Below are 18030 nucleotides of genomic sequence, written 5' to 3' on the forward strand. Positions count from 1 at the left end.
CAGCGTTCGTGCTGGACGTGCAGACCGCGTGAGACGACGCTTCATCCAGTCCCAAACATGCTCAATGGGGGACAGATCCGGAGATCTTGCTGGCCAGGGTAGTTGACTTACACCTTCTAGAGCACGTTGGGTGGCACGGGATACATGCGGACGTGCATTGTCCTGTTGGAACAGCAAGTTCCCTTGCCGGTCTAGGAATGGTCGAACGATGGGTTCGATGACGGTTTGGATGTACCGTGCACTATTCAGTGTCCCCTCGACGATCACCAGTGGTGTACGGCCAGTGTAGGAGATCGCTCCCCACACCATGATGCCGGGTGTTGGCCCTGTGTGCCTCGGTCGTATGCAGTCCTGATTGTGGCGCTCACCTGCACGGTGCCAAACACGCATACGACCATCATTGGCACCAAGGCAGAAGCGACTCTCATCGCTGAAGACGACACGTCTCCATTCGTCCCTCCATTCACGCCTGTCGCGACACCACTGGAGGCGGGCTGCACGATGTTGGGGCGTGAGCGGAAGACACCCTAACGGTGTGCGGGACCGTAGCCCAGCTTCATGGAGACGGTTGCGAATGGTCCTCGCCGATACCCCAGGAGCAACAGTGTCCCTAATTTGCTGGGAAGTGGCGGTGCGGTCCCCTACGGCACTGCATAGGATCCTACGGTCTTGGCGTGCATCCGTGCGTCGCTGCGGTCCGGTCCCAGGTCGACGGGCACGTGCACCTTCCGCCGACCACTGGCGACAACATCGATGTACTGTGGAGACCTCACGCCCCACGTGTTGAGCAATTCGGCGGTACGTCCACCCGGCCTCCCGCATGCCCACTATACGCCCTCGCTCAAAGTCCGTCAACTGCACATACGGTTCACGTCCACGCTGTCGCGGCATGCTACCAGTGTTAAAGACTGCGATGGAGCTCCGTATGCCACGGCAAACTGGCTGACACTGACGGCGGCGGTGCTCAAATGCTGCGCAGCTAGCGCCATTCGACGGCCAACACCGCGGTTCCTGGTGTGTCCGCTGTGCCGTCCGTGTGATCATTGCTTGTACAGCCCTCTCGCAGTGTCCGGAGCAAGTATGGTGGGTCTGACACACCGGTGTCAATGTGTTCTTTTTTCCATTTCCAGGAGTGTATATGCAATTATCATTGGCAATCTGAAACATCACAGAAATATAAAATTCTACAGTATATACTGTGAATAACTTATTATAAGGAATATGCGTCTTTTGTGTGATACGGATGCCGTTAATGAGGGGAAATGCCCGGAACTTGTCCAGTGAAGAAAAACACTGCAACAAGGCAGTTCTGGTAGAAAATTTAGATAATCAAGTGACATATTGACAAATGGTACACGCTGAAGAGCACAAGACACCCTTACACGATCACTTTGTTGTCCGTCCGTGTGTTACGACCCCTTTTTCTGAGAAACAGGCAGGGAGAGAGATAGAGATGGAAGGAAAGTGTAAACATTAGTAAAACCGACAAATTGCAGGGACGGATTCTGGACTGCCAATGGGGGAAAAAAGGTTCTATGAACATGTGTATACGTGCCCGAAAATGCTTCGTTGCCACGATAGACGGTGCTGACGTTCCTATGACCCTGTGCCATTTGTTTCTTGTGTGTTGCAGGCTGTGTGATTGACACATCGTACTGTAAGAAGCACAATTGTCCGGTATTGATGTCGGCACCAAGTCGAGATGATGTTTGTGTAGGGCAAAGCAGATGGGAAAGGTCGAGAGGTGGCACGGCTATACCAAAATAAGTGCCCTCCCGGACAGCAAGCACATCACTCGACATTGCAAGCCCTTTTTTGGCGTTGTGTGCTCGTGGGTCCTCTCAGACAGGCGAACGTGCACGGATGCGGCGGACTACGAGTACACCAGATATGGAGGACCTGGTTCGACAGCATATTGAGACGAACCTTAGTACAAGCTCCAGGTAAGTGGACCGCTAACGTGGTATAAGTCGAATTACGACTACGTGTATCCTGCACGACAATCGCATCCAATGGAGGTCGCCTTGATCATCTGTTGAGACGTGGATGGGATGCAGCTCTGTACCGCGTGCAGGGAAGATTTGTTGTCATTGCACACATTTCCGGTCACAAGTCCATAGGACCATTTTTCCTCATTTTCCAGTCAGGAATTCTTCCCTGCAGTTTTTCGGTTTTATTAATGTTCACTCCGTGTATTATTGCTATTAAAATACATTTTTACCCATCAGACAGTGACTGGAGTTGAATATTACATGTTTATTCAATTTTCCCCTTTTTACGCATTCTTCTTCTTTTTATCTTCCGAAAACCTCTTCATTCTTTGACTGCGTTTGTGTTTCCTTTGTTCTGTCCATATTTTCCCTGGTCTCTTCCTTTCTTTTACTTCAAATTTAGTGTTCATAATTTTGTTTCTGAGTTTATCTCTTTAATCTATCATTTCTTTATTGACTCCTGCTTGTTTTAGGTCTTGTATTTCATGAAACCAGTTGGTTTTTTGATTGAGCTGTTGACTACATCAAAAATTCCTCTTTTTGAGTCTGGTGTTAATCATTCTGTCTATGTGCCCAAAAAGTGTTAATCGATGTGTTCTGATTATGTCTCTGAGGCTGTCTGTATGTTCATATAGTTCTTTGGTTGGCCTCTTCATCGATATGCCATCTCTATGTATTGCTCTAAAACATTTTCGAAGAATTTTACGTTCTATCTTGTCTGTTTCTGTCATGCCTTGAGGTAGTACAACTGTATTGTACTGCCTGAGTTTTGCCTGTCTTGAGATGCTTGTTTTATTGTGGCCCGGCCGAAGTGGCCGTGCGGTTAAAGGCGCTGCAGTCTGGAACCGCAAGACCGCTACGGTCGCAGGTTCGAATCCTGCCTCGGGCATGGATGTTTGTGATGTCCTTAGGTTAGTTAGGTTTAACTAGTTCTAAGTTCTAGGGGACTAATGACCTCAGCAGTTGAGTCCCATAGTGCTCAGAGCCATTTGAACCATTTTTATTGTGGTGCGTCCATGTAAATTTTGTACGGTTTCTGACGTTTTTCTGTTCGTTCTGTATTGGATGCCTTATTTGATCCTCCTGTTTGTATGTATTATCCAAGATACTTGCATTTTTCCACTCTGTTAACCAATCCGTTTTTTGTGTGCTTGTCTATTTTACTGTTGTTCTTTTTTTCCACACAATGTGTTTTCTCGTATGATATCTGTAACCCCGTTTTAGCAGAGACTTCATGAAAATATTCCAGGGCTTCTTCTCCATTGTTGCTGTCTATTGCCAAGTCATCTGCAAATGATATGCGTTTTATGATTGTCTTCGTTGCACATGTCCTTCGTAACTGAATTACTTTTGCACTTTCTTCCCACTGCTCGATAATTTTGTCTAGGACCATGTTGATTAGAAGTGGTGAGAGACCATCTCCTTGACTGAACCCTGTATGTATCTCAAATGGCTCTGAGATTTCTCCCATAAATTTTATTTTGGATGTGGTGTCTGTGAGCGCCTATCCTATGTCAAAGAGAATCTGCCTATCAATGGAGTCATAGGCATTCCTGAAGCCTACAAGTGTAACTACAGTGTTGTTCACCTGTCTGACTTCCACGGGTGTTCGTAGGTTCCAAATTTCTTGAATACAGAATATTGCCTTTCGGAACCCTGCCTGGTATTCACCTATGTTTGTATCCACTTGTGGTTCCAGTCTGTTCAGTAACACCTTGGACAGAATTTTGTAAGTGACCGGTAATAATGAGATCCCTCTTTAATTATTAGGGTTGCCCCGTCTCCCTTTTTGTGGAGTGGGTGAATCAGTGCGCATCTCCATTCCTGTGGAGTTTTCTCTGTACTCCATATTTCCAAGAGAATTTTATGATGTATCCAAGGTTCTCGGGTGTCCAACCGGATCCGATCGTCGAAATTCCACGATATTTCGGCGAATAACCGTTCCTCCATCGTCGGGTGGTGCCGATGGAATGATATGTCAGCTGCCTTCATCCGGCGCAGCTTAATGGAATGCTCAACAACTTGGTACGTAGAGCACACTCGATCTCTGATGAACAGAACTTGACAACGGAACTCAAACACCTGGAGACCGTGTTCCGCAAGAATGGGTATGGCAATCGACAAATCCAAAGGGCCCTCCGACAACAGAAGTGCAGCAAGAACCGAGATGAAGAACAACCCGAAGAAGAGAAGCAAGCTCTGGCCTTTCTGCCGTTTGCTGGCAACGTGTAGAGAAAAATAGGTAGACTGTTAAGGCGACACAAGATTGACACAGTCTTCCGGCTACCAGCAAAGATTAGTGACCTACTAGGAACGGCAAAAGATGACGTAGGGCTTAAGAAAGCGGGCGTATACAAAATCCCGTGCTGCTGTGGCAAATCCTACATCGGCCAAACAGTTCGCACGGTCCAGGACCGATGCAAAGAACTCGAACGTCACACCCGCTTACGCCAACCCAGCCATTCGGCCCTAACAGAACACTGCATTGAAACCGGACACACTGCGAATTTCGAAACGACAAAAATCCTGACGGCCACAAGTGCCCACTGGGACAGTATCTACAAGGAGGCCATAGAAATTCGAGTAACAGATAACCTCATCAACAGGGACACCGGGTTTCCACTTAGCAAGGCCTGGAAACCATTATTAAACACCATCAAGGAGCTACGGCTTGAGCGGACGCGAGATCCTTCCGCCACGGCAGATGAACTGTGGCTACCAACGGCATGGCTGCAGCTACCCCCATCCCTCCCACCACGCGGCGACCCTCGGCCGTCCGCGCCGGGATACGACTCGGGACCCCGCGGACATAAATACCACGGACACAACGCAGACAGATCATTCCATCAGCACCACCTGATGATGGCGGAACGGTTATTCGCCGAGATATCGTGGAACGTCGACGACCGGATCCGGCTGGAGACCCGAGAACCTAGGATACAGCACATTCGCCGGGAAAGCCTCAGACCATAGAATTTTATGAATTTACATACATATGTACGGAGCCAGATCTACTCCAACTTCTCCATTTGGCCCGCATCTCGTGGTCGTGCGGTAGCGTTCTCGCTTCCCACGCCCGGGTTCCCCGGTTCGATTCCCGGCGGGGTCAGGGATTTTCTCTGCCTCGTGATGGCTGGGTGTTGTGTGCTGTCCTTAGGTTAGTTAGGTTTAAGTAGTTCTAAGTTCTAGGGGACTGATGACCATAGATGTTAAGTCCCATAGTGCTCAGAGCCATTTTTTTTCCGTTGGTCTCCCCCTTGAAACTACTGTAAGTTTTGGTATTGTGGTATTGTTTTTACCACAAGGTAGCTTGACCAATGCGAAGATGGCGCAACTTGCTAATCGCTAAGTTGTGTAGTAAGGTACGTTCCTCCCCCCCCCTCCCCCTCCCCTGGCCGGCTGTCGGCAGCAGGTGCGCGATGCAGCCCCGCCCACTGCACAGTGCTGCTCCACAGCCGCGGGCGGGCTGGACGGGCAGGCAGGCGTGTGTTTGGCCGCGCCGTCCGTCAGCCGCGACCTCGGCCAACCTGGATGCATCAGCGGCTCCGAAATAGCCGCGCGCCGCGTCGCTCCACTGCACCCCTCATTCTCTGCGCCCGCTACCCGAGCAGTTGGTCGGCTTCCAGGTCGTTAAACCGCCGACCGGAAGCGCCCGCCGTTTCTGCAAACAGTCCTACTCATCAGCTGTCTCCCATCGGTATTCAAATCTGAAACAGTTTACCCATCTGCGTTCGGCATCTAGATGTGCAGCACGGCGGTGGCACGGTTCTCGTTTTTGTCCAGTGAGTCACCCGCCGAGAAAAGCCCGCACGGAGTTTCAAAGTGAAACCGAGGTGGTTGTCACCGTCGCTGTACACAGAACCGACATTTGGCCGTCGATTCCGGGAGCGACGGCCTTGTCAGCAGCACGCAACTGCCTCTGAGCAAGTTTCGTTCAGAATAACGTTTCGTACTGACACTTGTACCAGTTGTTTAGAAAGTAACCACGCAGTACCATGTTGTGGTGTGCTAAGTAATGACTGAAATGATCGTCAATGTTTAACATATTTCGCGGGCCGCAGTGGCCGAGTGGTTCTAGGCGTTACAGTCTGGAACCGCGCGACCGCTACGGTCGCAGGCTCGATCCTGCCTCGGGGATGGATGTGTGTGGTGTCCTTAGGTTAGTTAGGTTTAAGTAGTTCTAAGTTCTAGGGGACTGATGACCTCAGAAGTTAAGTCCCATAGTGCTCAGAGCCATTTTAACCGTTCTTTTGTTTAACATATTTCAACCATATTTTACCACGTATTTGTATTTGTTCGCAAGTGCGGTTTGACAGACATAATTGGTGTCACTGTATTCCAGGTCGTCATGCTGACCATTGAACGAAGAGTGTCTCTTGAGGGGCATGTGTTCCTCAACGTAGACAAGTTCAGCTCAGCAGTAGAAGCTGCATTTGCAGCAGTGTTCCCAGGAGTGAAGATGCCAAACCGCAATGCTGTACCGAATCTCAGTACCAGGTTTTGAAAGAGCGGAAGTGTTTATAATGGTCCAAAATCAGGCAGGCCATCCACACCCAATGAGAAGGTGGCGGAGGTGCAAGACATGATGCTGCGAAGTCCAAAGAAATCGGTCAGACGACTAGAAAAGCAGGACCACGTGTCCGTCGGTTCTGCTCGCAAGGTTCTCCGGAAGTCACAGGCTATGTATCCGTACAAAACTTCGGTCTTGCTTGAAATTAGACACACCGATCGCTCGGCGCGTGTGAACTTTTGCAACTGGTTTCTGTCCTTCCTGCAGGACAATGGTGAGGGTATTCTCGACACAACGTTTTCCACGCATGCGGTATGGTTTCACCTCTCCGTTTACGTGAATAGCCAAAGTAGTCGTGTATTGACTACGGACAATCTGCATAAATTCAAGGTGTTTCCACTGCATGATCAAAAGGTTCGTGTTTGGTGAGCCGTGACTCGTAAACACATCATTGGGCAAATCTAAGACACCATCAATGGGGGACGGTACCGCACCTGCATTCTGGAGCCCTTCCTAGGTGAACCGAATGAGGCCAAAATTGAGAATGCCTGGTTCAAGGAGGATGGAGCAACTGCAAATACCGCCCCCAAGGCGATCAACCTTCGAAAGGACATCTTTCGTGACCGCATCATCTCTCGACGACTCTGGCCTCCGCGTTCGTCCGACTTGTCACCGCCGGATCACTTTGTATGGGGTATGTTGAAGGGAAAGGCCTATGAAGGCAATCTGCACACCATACAAGAACTCTAGACTGCATTGACACTTCACGCTCGGGACATTACTCCCGATGTTCTGCACAATGTCTCCAAGAACATGCAGAAGCTTGTGCAGCTATGTCTTCAAGTTCAAGGGGATCAGTTCCATGACTTTAATATGGCAAGTTATGAACTACATAGTTACTTATTCAACATCCTGCAGTATGATGAGAAGTTAGCAGACTCTCACAGCAGATTCTCTTCACGGGTGATCTGTTACGGCACAAATGGCGGCATCTTTTATGAAACCATATCAGTACGCTTACCAAACTAAAATAGTAAGTGATATTGAAGGGAAAATGGAAATATTTCAAGCTGCCGTCACCGTATGAGAACCAGAAAATATGTTTAAGTTTAGTGCTCACTTAACCTTTGTTTGAGACGCTTATTTTGAGGTCAAGAAACGTCACTGACATATTCCCAAAGTCTCCCATGTGGTTTATATTTTAATGCCGCTATAAACTGAATTTCTCGATATGCTTTAGTATTTTATGGGACATAAAAAAACGTTGAGATAAAAATATCACAATCGGCGAAAATAAACAGACCTTCTCATGTGGCATTAATAACAGTTGGGTCTGGCGGTCTCCTTAACGGAGTTGCTCGCTTAACCGTCTGTTATTTGATACCATGTTCCATAGACCGTGTGAATGATTCTTTTATACAATCGTTAAGGAACAAGTCAGTTTACGGGATTCGTATATATCATTGTTATTACCGTCAGAGAACGTATTATTTTTTAGTGCTACTCATGGAACTACCCATAAAAACTAGCGATTTGTTTTCACACGTATCCTGTCTTGAAATACAAATTTGTCCACAGTTTATAAAGATCTGTCAAATGAAATGATTTGAGGTTAGATTTAAAACTTGTTTTTCTACCTAGCAGTTACTTTACTCTACTGGGCATATGGTCAGAAATTTTTGTTGCTATACACTGAACTCCTTTCTAAGCCGCCGACAGAGGGGTTATAAAGGACAACTTTTCCCACTAGTTTTGTGGATATGGACATCATTATTTTTCTTTAAATTGTGATGGATTATTTATGACGAATTTTACAGCGAAGATGTGTATTGTGATGAGGCAATTAAAATGCCCAACACCAGAAGAGGGATCTACATTTCGTACGCAACTGATCACTACGTATCTGAAAGGTGCCAAGCCGTATGGCTTCTCTCTTCTCACAAAATATTTATAGTTATGCAGATTCATTGCGAAACTGGTAAGCAGTATGTTGCACAGGTGGTGACTTTTTAGGAAGCAGAGAAATTATTTATTCGCATTACTCTGGTCGGACATCTCACTTTTATTGCTTCTAATTAACACACTAGAACTTCGTTCTAGAATTTTATTTGTAGAGGCGAGTGCTGGACTCGCGGTGAGTTCCGAGGAGAGTTAACGAGAAAGGGCCTCGCTGGTGCGTGGAGGAGGAGACTGCCTGGCCAGCCTCGGCCTGCAGGGCGGTCAGTGCTAGCCAGCCAGGTGTGCAGACCCCAGCGCGGCGCGCCGGCTTCGCTCGTATGAGGGTGACGATTAGTGCAGCATCTGCATCTTAAAGAAGGCAGGAATTATAGTTTCCTCAGACATCGTAGGATGCTAATTTCAGTGTATCAGCACTGACTCAAACCCATGGGCTCATTTATAGCTTTTTATAGCGGTCTTCCAACCACTGTAACAATGTGTAGGGGACAATAGCAATGTTCACATTTTAAATTCGTAATGAGCAGCAAAGTTAGAACAGGTGGACGGTTTCAAGTACTTAGGATGCATATTCTCACAGGATGGCAACATAGTGAAAGAACTGGAAGCGAGGTGTAGCAAAGCTAATGCAGTGTGCGCTCAGCTACGATCTACTCTCTTCTGCAAGAGGGAAGTCAGTACCAAGACAAAGTTATCTGTGCACCGTTCAATCTTTCGACCAACTTTGTTGTATGGGAGCGAAAGCTGGGTGGATTCAGGTTACCTTATCAACAAGGTTGAGGTTACGGATATGAAAGTAGCTAGGATGATTGCAGGTACTAGTAGATGGGAACAATGGCAGCAGGGTGTCCACAATGAGGAAACCAAAGAAAAACTGGGAATGAACACTATAGATGTAGCAGTCAGGGCGAACAGGCTTAGATGGTGGGGTCATGTTACACGCATGGGAGAAGCAAGGTTACCCAAGAGACTCATGGATTCAGCAGTAGAGGGTAGGAGGAGTCGAGGCAGACCGAGTAGAAGGTACCTGGATTCGGTTAAGAATGATTTGGAAGTAATAGGTTTAACATCAGAAGAGGCACCAATGTTAGCACTGAATAGGGGATCATGGAGGAACTGTATAAGGGGGGCTGTGCTCCAGACTGAACGCTGAAAGGCATAATCAGTCTTAAATGATGATGATGATGATGATGAATGAGCAGTAAAATTCCAATTCCCTCCCATTACTTTGTCAATTGGTAGCTTCATCAATGATTTCAGGTGATTGTTTTGCAGATCAACATTACTCGAATGTTATGTTGATTTGCAAGTTGTTTTATGTGATGCAGATTTTGTGCTAAACCAGCTACTTCATTTAACTTGGTTTTGAAATGATGTGGATAGCCACCTCCTCACTTCTATTTTATGCTTTTGTTTAGTAACAACGTTTTTCCCCATCTAAAGGCTCACTGCTAGGGATGCGACTTTCACAGCGTTTAATTCCACTGCGCGCCTTTTTGGCAGCACTTAATTATATGGGTCTGTCTGCGTTATGATAAGGTCTAGTTCAGTTCACTTCTCTCAAACAAGGGGGATTTCGCATATTGTTCTTACTGTCGCTTTTTTGCAATCAGCACGTTCTGAAAAAGTGATTTATTATCCCAGAATATTATTACATAATATTGAAGGAGATTCATTCACTTTTTTCCAAGAATGGGAATTATACTAGGATTGTATTGTATTTTATTGTATGTTAACCGGGGGCCTAGAAACGACGGAGAGGCTCCGTCCCCGCCGCAGCCGCAGTGGTCCACAACCCCACGACGACTACCGCAGTCCACTTCACCCCTCCGCTGCCCCACACCGAACCCGGGGTATTTGTGCGGTTCGGCCCCCTGTGGACTCCCCAGGGAACCTCTCACACCAGACGAGTGTAACCCCTTTGTTAGCGTGGTTTACGCGTACGTGGAGAACTTGTTTGCACAGCAATCACTGACAATGTAACTGAGACGGAATAAGGGGAACCAGCCCGCATTCGCGGAGGCAGATGGAAAACCGCCTAAAAACCATCCACAGACTGGCCGGTTCACCGGACCTTGACACAAATCCGCCGGAAGGATTCGTGCCGGGGACCAGGCGCTCCTTCCCGCCCGGAAAGCCGTGCGCTAGACCGCACGGCCAACCGGGTGGGCCTATACGAGGATTAAAAGTAGCTTGCCGTAAATGTTCAGTAATATGCTTCTTCCAATTTTCTTCAGTATCGAAAACCAAGAAATTTACAGCAGTCGACTGTTTACTGGCTGCTGTCTATATGCTACATCAGTTATCGGTATAATTCTATTCTTTCGTACAGAACTGAAAATAGTGTATTTTCCCAAAATTTGGGGTTAGTCCCAGGGCTTTTATAAATTGTGGAAATGGTAATTTGTAACACCTTAACAGCGGCCGCACGTAAAGAATAAACTGAAATGCAGCTTAAGGTAATTTATTTAGTTGAAAGTTTTCGTTTATCCAAGATGACGTGGTAGGCAGAGGAAACAACGGGACGTTCAGGAAAACACCTCCAGGACGCTAAAGTCGCCACCTCTTCCGCGGCCGGATCTGCCGTTACCGGGAACTGGTCGGTTTAGTGTGGCACCACGGACCAGCTCCAGGGTCATGTACATACCCGTATTTCCTTACACGCATTACTTTACATCTCTACGTTGTGCTAACTAACCTATGCGAACTAATCTGACCTGACCTAAGCTAATATAACAGTAACCTAACCTAATCTGATCCAACCTGTTAATGTATGCTAAAATTTTATTCCAATACTTCAAGTACTAGCAGATGCTACGCTCTTCGTTTTTTGACCAATTAATCATCATATCAATGTAATAAATGTCATTCAAGACGAAAACGACTTGTTGCTACTGCTTTTTTAACCCTTTACACTTCAACCAAAACCACTGTTTAACTAGTACATAGTTAAATGTCGCCAGCCGGAGTGGCCGAGCGGTTCTAGGCGCTTCAGTTTGGAACCGCGCGACCGCTACGGTCGCAGGTTCGAATCCTGCCTCGGGCATGTGATGTCCTTAAGTCAGTTAGGTTTAAGTAGTTCTAAGTTCTATGGAACTGATGACCTCATAAGTTGAGTCCCATAGCGCTCAGAGCCATTCAGTTAAATGTCATTCGTACTGAGTGGCTGTTTTTAATAGGTGTTCCAAGAGATCTGATGACCGTCAGATCGTGGGGGCAAATTGCGTCTCGATTCTGTCACAGGTCACTCCAGTGTGCTGGTCTGCTGGTGAGGCACAAATCAGAATGTGGTTATCCGGTCTCATCTGGGCCCTTATGGGCTGGACTAGTGTTCCCATTTACTAACAATAGTATCATGAAAGCATTTAACACTAATCCATAGTTACATTTCAGCGCTCATACATCCACTCGATATGGAACAGAAGGTGATAGTTAGTGTAGAAAAAGATGAAACTGAAGTGTGGGGTATTGGAAGGGGTGTGAGAAAGTATTGCCGTATGTAACAAGCATTTTTCGTTATAAATGCTGAAAACGTAATCAGTTACGCCTTGCAAAAGTAAAGACGGCTTAAAATGGGAGGAGAAAGAATAAAAACTATCAAGTACGTTGATGATATGACTGTCCTAGCAGAAACGGGGAAAGAGCTGAAAGTAACAATGCTCCATATGCTGGATAAGTAACTAAACCGTATCATTCTTTTGGATTAGAAAGCACAAACAATTAATGTTACAAAAAGATTGGGCAATGGAGGTGTGGGGCTGTTGATAGCATGAGGCTATCAGTATGTGGTGCATGAGCTACATGGATAAATCACTGTTTAAACGTCCGAAACCATTCATTTGGACAACTAAAATGGTTTTCCCCAACAGGATACCAACTTAATACAATACGCCACATATCTGCCTCGAACAATCTGCGAAATCAAACATAGTAACAGTTCTATTAAAAAAAATAACTTAATGTTTTTCTGGCGCATTTCTAATTGAGTATTGTCAAATGTCCACCAGGGTCACTTCGTAAGCTGCTCACGATATCTCGGCAAGCACACTCATTGCCATGTTCTGGTGAGTCACTTTTGCCTCGGTTCACTCTTTCCGCTAAAGGAGGAAGGCAGGCTATTTCAGTGCTTCACTGCATTATTCACCCAATGGCTATAACTAGTTTACTCTGTTGGGATACAATTTGGTTAATGTGCTGGCAAGATGAAAAAAGAAGTTCTTTAAGTCCCAGTTGGCAATGGTTCCTGATGACTGCGTCCTATATACATGGAACACTAGCCCCCCGTCAGTCGGCTGCCGTGGCCGTGGGCGGTGGTGGGGGTGGAGAGCCCAGTCTCCTCGATATCGCCGGTGACCACGGACCTCAACTGCACGGGAACTCTTTTTCTCTTTCTCAGTTGCGTGAAGGGCTCCTGGTCTGGGTGCTTAGAAGGCCGCCGTCTTTCTTAGCTGCACCGTCATGGATCGAAATTTCAATGGCGTCTTTAATAATCACGGAATCCCAGAAGCTGCAAGACTGGCTAAGTCTTGTTTGTTGTACATGATAGTATGGCCAGTTTTCATTGGGGCTGCGCAAACGATACCCGCGTTCGAAATGGCCCAAGATTTCTCGAAACGTCTCTGCGTGTTCCAACAATCATCAGATGTTTGACTCGGGTTGTGCGTGTGCAAGGGATACGCAAGCAACTACGTACTAGCCACAACGATACGCTATGGCTCTGCATAACTTTGACGATTTGGTGAAACTGTCGAGGAAACAGCATTAAATCCTAACACTGCAAAAAGTGTTTCCTTTGAACAAATTTACGAGTTCTCACACTGTACCGTTATGTATCGATATACAAACATTTATCCTGAATTTCGTCCAAAGAGTATTGTTCACCTGAACTCAGTATAATATTTCGTTCGTTTATGACAGGCGTTAATGATTTACGGAGTAGGTTGTTAATGAACAATTCAATTCCTGCTCATATATTTGATAAAATCTTTGCCAGATTTCAATGTCTGAAAACAAGAAGGCAACATTCAAGTGAAACAGTTGAGACAATTTATCAAGAATTAAATGCTGAACATAGAAAATGCATCGTAATAAATTGACTACTTTTTGTCGAGAGAATAAATGGCAGCGGATTGACCCGTCTTCCACGTAGTACCATCACAAGTAAAAAGCCCGCGGAACGAGCGAAAACTCGAGCATCGCACAGAATAACGATTTACATCTTTTACTTATTTAGTAATTGCAATTGCTACGCGTAACCTGCACGCAAGAAGATATTTCAATCCGCGTTTCAGTTATTTTTATTGTTAAAGTCCACACTGCATTAAAAAGGCCGTTATCGTAGTACCAGACTACCCGATCTGTGATGTAAACTTTTGGAAGAGTTGGAATCTGTTCCGGCGTAAAAGTCCACCGCCGGCACGCCCGTCGGGAACGTTAGAGCAGAGAGGGCTGTGAAGAAGGCGTCAGCCAATTGCACACGTTCTGACCCCTCTCCAGGATGACAACGCAACAGCAGCACCCTCGACACGACATACGCTCTGGGCAGCCTGGTCGCCGCCCAGTTGAAGATTAGCAGTTCACCGACTTCCATAGCGGCATCAAGAATAGGCACTTGTATAGCAGTGGCTTAGGGACTGTATTACTTCTCTTGTATTACGAATTGTATACACTGGAGAGAGCTTTTATTTGTGTGTCACCATTTGCTGGCGACACATCGTTGTAAATTTTCCAAAATTATTGTCATTTATTTTCTGTAGGCATCCCATATTTGACGGGTGGGCAGGACACAACAATATCGTCTTCAGATACAGCCACGGTAGACGAGCGGTTCTAGGCGCTTCAGTCCGGAACCACGCGGCTGCTACGGTCGCAGGTTCGAATCTTGCCTCGTGCATGGATGTGTGTGGTGGCGTTAGGTTTAAGTAGTTCTAAGTCTAGGGGACTGATGACCTCAGATGTTAAGTCCCATAGTGCCTAGAGCCATTTGCACCATTTTTGAAATACAGCCCTAATTTTTTTTACTAAAGTCGGGCACGGCTGCTCTGACGTCTATTACTACGGCACCTCTACAATTCCACACTGTGCGCAATGGTCCAAGACGGTCTAATTAACAACGACGGCGGCCTACAGCTCAGTCAGTCGTGGAGTCCAGCTCGAAGCCTAGAGAACTAAAAGCGTTCCGTGCAGTGAGGTCCGCTCCCGATGGCGATAGAGCGGGTACTGGTGACCGCTATAGCGTCCCCAGTGCCATATTACGAAAAGACTTAAAAACAATCTTTATAAATAAGAGACATTCATAAAGTGAATAATATATTTTTTTTCATGTAGCCGTAAAACAATAATTTCTCTGTGTAGGTTTAGATTGCAAAGAAATAATTTATGACAAAATGATCTAAAGAGAACCAAGATACGCTCTTTTGTTAATTTTTAGTCGTCTTCACTTCCTCATTTGTCTTGAGTGTATATAGACGGACATCTTTCCAGTGCTGACAAATGTAAGCATATTTGTATGAGTTAAGCAGATAATATATTAACTGAATATTATTGTGCACTTTTAATTTGTAAGAGGTGATCCCTATTTCATGTCCGCCTTCCTTGAATTAACCTGCATTCAAGTAATTTACAGTTCAACAATCGCAGCGGCAGATGCAGCCAACGACGCCATTACGTGGCGATATTAACTTACGAAAATTAGCGGAAGCGAAATGCCCGCTATTAACATAATATTAATTTTTCTCCACAGCCGCCCCACGTTGCTGAAAATAATTAGCTTTAAGATTCTTATTTTCAGTACCATAACCGAGACCCAGACCCAGGACTCCGACTACAATACAATGGTTAACGGAGGTAAGAAAAATACTCTCGCGCGTGTGTGGGCCGCAATTGCAATTAATAACTAAAGATCTTTTGCTTTAAAGTGAATCGACTAGCCGAGGAAATTAATATGAAAAGTTTATTACATTGTTCAGCTTGTATGCTTATGTTTTAAGATGCAGCAAGTCTAACATTCATTAGCGTAACAAATAATTTGATATTAATATTGTTAAAAAACGAGAACTTCAGGAAAGCATTTAACCGTAAAATCAAAATTAAATGGAATATCATTTTTATTAAGGCCCACCACGTAAGTCGGCAACAATCAAAAAATAATAATAATAACAATAATAATATATTAAATTACGTCGGCCGACGGACGCGAGACTGCAGTTAGCAACCGGGCGTCGCCACACCCACCGACGCCAACACACATACACACACACACACACACACACACACAGCTGCCGCTGACAGTGGCAGGAGCGGAGCCACGGAGGGTGTAGAGCAGAGCGGCAGTCATCACGAAACACCTGAGGACGGCAACGAGTCTATTTGCCGCAACATCGGTACAGAGGAGTGTCGGTGCAGGTAGGAGCGGCAGCGGCAGCGGCACCGGCGCGCACCTGCTCGATGGCGTCGGCGGCGGCGTCGAGGTGCGGCGCCAGGTCCTCGGAGGGGGCGTCGAGCAGCGCGACGCGCTGGAAGGCGACGCCGGCGGGCAGCGGCGTGTCGGGCAGCTCGGGCGCGGCGCTGAGCACGCGCGTCACGGCCAGGGCGCGCACGCGCTCCGGCCGCACGGCCGCCGCCGCCGCCACCAGCAGCCAGGGCAGCACCTCGCTCACGCCCGCCGCCGCGCTGCGGACAACACGAGCGCGTCAGGCCGCCGCACGGTCTGTCGCTGCCGCACACACAGAGTGAAACACCCGGAAGGGAAATGGAGATTCCCACGCTCACGGTGTACGTAGCGGTATGTTTGTGATTACAAAACAGAATCAAATTTGCAAAGAGCTTGTCAGTGTGTGCCCAGTGCGATAAGTATCCTGGATACGAGCACTGATTCGGTCGCATCCTCTTCTCAGGCAAGTTGGAGCACAACTGTTGTGAACGGCCCTCGATATCGTGGTTACTAGCACTGATGTTTGACGTCCGAGCTGGTACCACACACCTCCTATCACGGACAGCTCTCAGGGTGAGATTTTCACTCTGCAGCGGAGTGTGCGCTGATATGAAACTTCCTGGCAGATTAAAACTGTGTGCCCGACCGAGACTCGAACTCGGGACCTTTGCCTTTCGCGGGCAAGTGCTCTACCATCTGAGCTACCGAAGCACGACTCACGCCCGGTACTCACAGCTTTACTTCTGCCAGTACCTCGTCTCCTACGTTCCAAACTTTACAGAAGCTCTCCTGCGAACCTTGCAGAACTAGCACTCCTGAAAGAAAGGATATTGCGGAGACATGGCTTAGCCACATCCTGGGGGATGTTTCCAGAATATACTTTCTTTCAGGAGTGCTAGTTCTGCAAGGTTCGCAGGAAAGCTTCTGTAAAGTTTGGAACGTAGGAGACGAGGTACTGGCAGAAGTAAAGCTGTGAGTACCGCGCGTGAGTCGTGCTTCGGTAGCTCAGATGGTATAGCACTTGCCCGCAAAAGGCAAAGGTCCCGAGTTCGAGTCTCGGTCGGGCACACAGTTTTAATCTGCCAGGAAGTTTCAGGTCTCTCGCACCGAGAGCACTTCAGCATCCCACGGACAGTTTGTACAGACACGGGTCACGTGTGGACGACAATTGTACTCTTGCAAAACGGCACCACAACGCTATCGTGTGTGACAAAATACACGAGGACACAGTATTTCAGTCACGTAATGTTGTTCCATCGTATACGTTTCCACTGCTACCAGCCGCGACCCAAGTTTTACCCGATGCTTTGTTTGTAAAGCCACAGCTTGAAAACACAATTTTCGCCGTTCATAATTACCAATTTCGGCTACTGCCATCTTCAGGTCTGTTACAAGTACAAAAATGGTGGTGTAACCAGCGAAGCCGGGCGGGTTAACCGAACGGTTCTAGGCGCTACAATCTGGAACCGTGACACAGCTACGGTCGCAGTTCGCAGGTTCGAATCCAGCCTCGGGAATGGATGTGTGTGGTGTCTTTGCTTAGTTAGGTTTAAGTAGTTCTAAGTTCTAGGGGACTGATGACCTCAGCACTTAAGTCCCATAGTGCTCAGAGCAATTCGAACCATTTTTTTAAACAGCGAAGTTCAATTAGCTCCAGTGAAACCTATAAAAGGCCTACCGATACGGAAGAAAAATAAAAAAAAGTATTTACATTATTTACACCCATGCATACTAGCCATACATACCATAAAATATTCTGATGTAGATATCGTCAAAATCCGTGCATATAGGTACATAGTCAGTGCTGGATGCATACATCTGCTGCCGGCCGCTGTGGCCGAGCAGTTCTAGGCACTTCAGTCCGGGACCGCGCACCTGCTAAGGTCGGAAGTTCGAATCCTTCCTCGGGCATGGATGTGTGTGCTGACCTTAGGTTAGTTAGGTATAAGTAATTCTAAGTCTAGGGGACTGAAGACCTCATATGTTAAGTTCCATAGTGCTTAGAGCCATTTGAATCATTTGATACATCTGCTATTTACACAAATAACTGAGGCCAGCAAAGTGCACTACAGCTGTGATACACGAGTAACCAGTATTCTAAATTTATACTTAAAATGCAGTATGAGTTATTAATTAAAGTT

At 46.7% G+C, this 18030-nt stretch overlaps 1 protein-coding gene across 1 annotated transcript in view; it reads right to left on the bottom strand.

The window, feature by feature from the left end:
• The window catches only part of LOC126101539 (dual specificity protein phosphatase 14-like), a gene marked incomplete at its 5' end in the record, with an annotated part of 35644 nt that extends 19653 nt beyond the window's left edge, over positions 1-15991 (bottom strand). The window contains 2 exons of the mRNA XM_049912178.1: positions 15897-15942; positions 15984-15991. Of these exons, the coding sequence (XP_049768135.1) occupies positions 15897-15942; positions 15984-15991 (54 nt within the window). The remainder of the gene's footprint in view (positions 1-15896; positions 15943-15983) is intronic.
• Between the last annotated feature and the right edge of the window lie 2039 nt (positions 15992-18030).

This window comes from Schistocerca cancellata, chromosome 9, assembly GCF_023864275.1.
Source record: "Schistocerca cancellata isolate TAMUIC-IGC-003103 chromosome 9, iqSchCanc2.1, whole genome shotgun sequence".
NCBI classification, from domain to species: domain Eukaryota; kingdom Metazoa; phylum Arthropoda; class Insecta; order Orthoptera; family Acrididae; genus Schistocerca; species Schistocerca cancellata.